This window comes from Oppia nitens, unplaced genomic scaffold (assembly GCF_028296485.1).
Source record: "Oppia nitens isolate AA-2021 unplaced genomic scaffold, nextdenovo-longstitch-racon4-pilon3 scaffold22_pilon_pilon_pilon, whole genome shotgun sequence".
NCBI classification, from domain to species: domain Eukaryota; kingdom Metazoa; phylum Arthropoda; class Arachnida; order Sarcoptiformes; family Oppiidae; genus Oppia; species Oppia nitens.
In genome coordinates, this window is record NW_026533202.1 from 900,001 (window position 1) to 906,974 (window position 6,974).

The following is a 6,974-nucleotide window of genomic DNA, read 5'->3' on the forward strand; positions in this document are numbered from 1 at the left end:
TTTCAAAAAAAAACATACATTTAATTTATCTACACTATCAGTATATTTGTACTATATATTGGGGGGAAATACAGTAATTGTAAAATAATTTTAATTAAATATTTTTTGCTTTCAATCAGTATTTAATTTTGTTGTTAAATGTTTGAAAAATAAATGAAATGTATTTTAAAAAAAAAGAAAAATCGTTAATCAAAAAACAATATCCATTAAACATGTACTCTCTCTCTCTCTCTCTCTCTCTCTCTCTCTCTCTCTCTCTCTCTTTCTCTCTCTCTCTATACTTATAGATATTTCAAACATTTTTGAGTGTAATTTTTAATTTAGTTTTTTTTTATATTTGTTATTTGTTTGTAAAGTAATTTGTTTGAGATTTTCTTAAAGTTAAAAATTTTCAAAATATTTTTGTCTTTAAAGTATTTATCACTTACTCTCTCTCTCTCTCTCTCTCTCTCTCTCTCTCTCTCTTTCATACAGAAAACTATAACTTATTTCCAAAAACTTTATTTAATTTTGTTTTTACAAAACAATTAGAAATATTTAAATAATTTAATAAGTCATTAATTATATATATATTTTTGTGATTTATTTTACTATCGATTTAATAACATATAACAAATATTATATAACTTTTAAATATTTTTTAAAACTACTTTTTAACGACTATTAATAAATAAGTTTAACATATAATTTGTTTAATCAATTAAATTGTATGATTTATTTAAATATGTTTTGATATGTGTGTAGTTTAGTTTATAATATTTTAATAATTATGTTTAACTTAAAAAAATTATTTAACTAATTACATCAAATTTATTAAATCAAAACATATTATGATAAACAACAACAATAAAAAAAATTAATAAAGATTGATTAATACAAACACATATATAAAATAACATATAAATTATATAAGTTTTTTTTCTAACAACAAAAAATAAATTTAAGATAAAATTTTATGAATATTTTTTGTTTTGCATAAAAAATAATCACTATTTTATGTCAGTTATTAAAATCCACTTTAAAACTAAACAAATTTTATTATTTTTTTAAATAATTTATAAATCTCTATATGTATATAAATATGACCTTAATTTGAGTTATTTAGTTATGTTTTTTGAATATAAATTTTTATTGTTTTTGCTTTTAATTTCATCAAAAAAATAAAAAATAAATAAATTAAATTGAAATATAAATACATATTTAAAAATTTTTAAAAACTAAACGATAAAATCGCACATAATTTGATGATAATTTTAGTTTTATATGTAATAATAATAATTTTTTTTCTTCTAAAAAAATAATATTTATTAAAAATTTTGCAATATTTTTTAGTAGTTTAAAGATTAAACATAAAAATTTTACATAAATAATAATAATGATAATAAAATGTTTAACAAATTATTTAACATATTTAACTATTTATTTTTTTTGAAAAAAATTGATAACAATTTTTTTTAGTATTACAGTAATAATATTTTATTTTAATTTTGTTGATGGATTAGATAATTGATAGTAATATATATATTATATATATATATATATATAAACATAACATATATATACAATAATCAAGTGCTAAATCTAATGGTTAATAATTCATAAAAATTGTCATAAAAATTGTAGTTTAAAACTATAAAATACAAGATTATTATATACCATATATATATAATATTAAATATTTTACATAATTATTTTCAATTTAATAATTTTTAAAAATTAATGATAGATCATTGATATAATCAAAAAATGATATATTATTTATAATATATATTAATATTTTTTGACGCATTGCTGACACAATTAAAACAAGATATTTCATTATATACTTTATATACAGTATATATAAATAATTATTTATTATACTGTATATGGATATACTGTATATATATACATAATATCAATATTAATATTATATATATATTACACATAATATATTAAATTCAAACAATTTTTAAGTCAAGTGAAAGTTTTAATTAAAATTAATTACAAATAACAACAAAATTTGTTTTAAAAACTAATCTATCATTTTGTTATTATTATTATTATTATTGTTTTATTTCTATATAAAATATAAATATTATTTCTAACACAATATTTTTTTTTACAAAATCATTGATAGCTTACTATTGTTTATATGATATATGAATAGAAAAAAATTTATTATTAATTAGATTTTTGTTTTGTTTGTTGTAATTTACATAATTAAAAAACGTATGCATTTAATTTATCAATATTATTATTATTATAATAATTTAATGATATTAATCACTACAATTGTTAATTAATTATGTGTAAACAAATTAACAATTTTTTTGAATAATAACAAAAAATTGTTTATTTTATGGAAAATTATTATTATTTCTATAAAATTATTTAAACAACTAATATATATAGATTTTAATTTTTGTTTATGTAATATATGGTAATATTATTTTGTTTTTTAAAATTATTTTTTTATGATTTTATCTATTAGATTTGTCGATTTTATTTTTTTTGGTTATATGTTTGAAATTGAAAATTTTATAATTATTAGGATGTTAATTTAAAAAAAAATATTTATTTATTAAACAAATATATATATATATAATAAACATATGATATTATAAAACTGATACTATATTAATGCTGTATAAATATTTTTAATACAAAAAAAAATTATTGATAATAAAAATAAAATGTTTATATAATTTGCATTTTTTTTACTTATTTATTTCAACATTTATTAAAGCTATACAATTATCAAAATAATTGTAAAAAATTAAATTTTTATTGTTATTTATAATCTAATTTATTATTATTAACTAAATTGTAATAATAATAATATACAATAAAATAAATATTTAACAAAAATATATAAATATATATAAAAAACTTCAAATCAATTGTAATGATAATCCCAGTGTTGTTGTTGTCGTTGTCGACACTATTGTCGATGATATCAACTGTAATGATGGCCAACAAAACTGATGGTCAACTTCACCATAACTGGACACTGGTCTGGAGTGACGAGTTTAACAACAATAACATAACAACACTAGACTATAGCGAATGGATAGCCGATAGTGAATGGACTACCCGTCGGTGTTGGGGTATATATATATATAACTAGCAAACCATAGCCTATCCAACTAAACAAATATAAGTTAATACTATTGCTTTGGGTGTGTGTGTGTAGGTATGGGCGACGTAGGACTGATCAACTGTTTTGTAAATGAAACGAAAAACATACGTGTCGTCAACGGTTGTCTGGCCGTAACGGCCGCCCGCGAACCGCAGGAACGTTACGGTATGCAATATACGTCGGCCAAGTTGACCACTAGACGCAGTTGGCGGTACGGCCGATTTGAAATGCGGGCCGCATTACCGCGCGGATCAATGTTACGGCCATCGGTATCGCTTGAGCCGCTAGTCTATCGCGATCCGTGGCCATTGGCTGGCCAAATCGATATTATGACCTATGTCCAGCGTAATACACTCGGCAATAACGTACACTACGGTAATCCACGGGTAACCATACCGATGAACTACGAATATGTGGCCACCAGTGATGACGTTAGGTTCTGGGAGTTTCATGTATACGCTGTCGAGTGGACACCCTATGAAATTGGCTGGTTTTTTGACAATTACAATCATAAAACGGTTAGTCTGAACGGTAGCCGAGAGCCGGGAATGGGTGAACCGTTTGACAAGCCGTTCAAGTTTACACTGTCGTTGGGTGTGGGCGGCCGTTTTTTTACCAATCAGATACTGGACATGGATGGCTACTATGATTGGCAGTGTTCGGCAATGATTGTCGACTATGTTAGGGTTTACCAGAAACTACAAGTCGTCGACAATACCATCATCAACAACACCACCAACAATGACATACATTTGACGGATAATATCGAAAAATATAAGATCTGTCGGCAAATAATGACTGAAATTAGAGGCGACAAACCAATACCCAAGTCGTCGTCATCGTTGTCAATGTCGACGACGGTGTCGACATCTGAGTTGTCGCCGCTGACCATTGGCCTGGTAGTCGGTGCCGTAGTACTCATACTTGTCCTGATTATACCGGTTGTCGTATTTTTGTGTATTAGACAGAGTAGAGTATTGAAGATCCGGGATAGGGATCAGGATTACGAGGACAGGTATTACGATGACATTGTCACTGCTGGCAGACCGCATGGGATGTCCGCTGTTGTCAATGAATATAGTGAACCCAATGAGCTATACGGCGATAACAACTATGCCAGTTATGACTATTCAAAGTGCGGTGACGACGCCGATAGTAAAGCACCGGTACCTCCGCGGCCTAAATCCTATGATCAAAGGTATCTGGAGATGACTTGTCGTAAATAAATCAGAGATTTTTTTTTGTTTGTTTTAAAAATAACATTTTAATATTTTAATTATTTTATAAAATTTGAATTTTTTTTTTGCTGATTTATATATAAATTTTGTAACTAAATACTTGACTTTAATGTTAATATATATTTTTTTTTTTTGATTTTATAATTTGGGGTTTTTATTAATAATTTTTATTTTAAAACAAAATTAATTGATTGAGTGAATTGGGAAAGTCATCGACCAAATGGTGTGTCAAAAAAAAATATAAGATATATATATATATTTAATCAATACATGAAAATATATAATCAATACAACAATACAATGAGAGAGAGAGAGAGAGAGAGAGAGAGAAGTTAATTAACAGATGTTTCAATTCAATACTTAACAATAGATTTATATATAATATATTTTTTTTCATTGAATACAATACACAATACATTACACATACAAACAATACAAATCAATTGTCTGTATATATATATATATATATATATATATATATATATATATATATATATATATATATATATATATTCTGTATATATATATTGTAAAAAGCAATCGTTAAATAAATCAATCGTATTTTTTTCGTGGATACAAATAATACAAAATCAATCAAATCGACTAAAAATAAAAAAATATATAAATTATATATATATATATACAGTAAAAATTTAGCTCAAAATTTAAATATATATAAATATATTGGCAACCAATTTGCTAGTTTATTGTGGGGACCTCTCTCTCTCTCTCTCTCTCTCTCTCTCTCTCTCTCTCTCTCTCTCTCTCTCTCTCTCTCTCTCTCTCTCTCTCTCTCTCTCTATAAATCTATCCAAATGTATAGTTTTGCAAGCAATTGATCTCTGGCCATACCTAATGGGCCCCAATGGTGTTTTGGGGCACATACAGATAGATACATACACACACACACACACACACACAGCATGTTTATAATACATTTTGATGATGATTGAGTGGCACAGTCACCATTACCACCACTACCACCATCACCACCACTGGAGTGGACTGGGGGTATCCAACAAAGTCATATATCAATACCATTGTAAACAACATCTTACACATACACATACCGTCACCGTCAGCAGCATAGGCAGCAGCGGCAGCAACCACTGGGGCTAATTCATATGAAAAAAAACTAACAGCACTGGCATTGCTGGTGTTAGTGGTAATAATGGTAAGGCTGTGTGTGTGTGTGTGTATGAGTGAGTGGTATGTGTATAGTGAGAGCTGTCAAAAAGGTTACAACCCATGCCATTCATCATCAGTACCGGTGCCTGTATTGTCTACCATCATAGTCGTCGTCATCATCATCAACATCGGGCTAAACAAATGTGTGTACTCTCTCTCTCTCTCTCTCTTTGCTCTCTCTCTCTCTCTCTCTCTCTCTCTCTCTCTCTCTCTGCTCTGCTCTCTCTCTCACTTAATCACCCGTTCCTTGAGATATATTAGATACACACCATTTAAAAGCCTCAGGTGTTGTTGTATTGTGTAGTACTGTATAATATATATGAGAGAGAAGTAATGATTTTTCTTATTTTTTTTTTTTTTTTGGTTGGCTTTCACTTCATTTCTCTCATCTCATTCTTCATGACTTTTCGGGGAGTTTTTGTACACTAAATACTAAGGGTTTCCGAGAAATATATATATCTTTCTCTATATATATAACATAACTTAGCAAATAATTTATCCCTTTTTTTTATAATGAGAGGCCACAGGAGGGCTACCTGTGCGCACCGCTTAACTATATATATATTATATACTATTAGTCAGTCAAGTATAATGAGTGAAACAGTTAGTTATGGTGGTTGTGGTGTCGGGAGGACACAGACATACAGAAGTTTTTCTATGAAAATCAATGTTTGTGTTTGACTTTTTGCTCTCTCTCTCTCTCTCTCTCTCTCTCTCTCTCTCTCTTCTCTTTCACATCTGTAAGACGACTGACAACTCAAAAGACATATATATAAATATATAATCAAATGAATCAAATGATATCTTACTGTCTGTCAAATGACTGGTCAGATCCCGGAGCTGACTGACTACTGATTCAAACAAACATATGGTTATTACAGAAACGGAAAGGCATATACAGTAGACTATTAGTGTTATAATTAGATGGACGACATAACAGCCATATTTTTAGCTACAAAAATGTGTAATAAAAAAATATTTAAATATCAATTGCTATTGTGTTTTGTGTATTTATTTTGCTTGTGTTTAAAAACATATGCAAATAGTAATCATAGAAATACATACATATATATACACACATAGTATATACTGTAAATGCAAATCACAAAAATATAAGCCAAAACTATACCTAAAAATCGGCATAAATTATGGGCTAATATAATATTTTTGTTGTTTGTATCACTTGTATTATTATGTATATGGTATAGGAGGTTGGTATATTTGGATGGCAGTAAGGGGGGTGGGGTAGGGGAACGGTATGTATAGATTGATAGGGTACCACACCATCACCACACCATACAATATTGGCAAGCAATTGGACATCAATCAAATAATAGGCCATTTTTCCACTCACTCTCTCTCTCTCTCTAAGTGCTAATCATTTATTTTATTATTACTACTAAATCCTTATTATTAAACTGTAATAC

The 6,974-nt window shown here is 27.1% G+C and overlaps 1 protein-coding gene across 1 annotated transcript; it reads left to right on the top strand.

Annotated features, from left to right (window-relative positions):
• The first annotated feature begins 3,177 nt into the window (after positions 1-3,177).
• On the top strand, positions 3,178-4,347 carry LOC128953486 (uncharacterized). The gene has a single exon (XM_054298967.1). The coding sequence runs from the start codon at positions 3,178-3,180 to the stop codon at positions 4,345-4,347; it is 1,170 nt and encodes a 389-aa protein (XP_054154942.1).
• Positions 4,348-6,974: the final 2,627 nt, after the last annotated feature.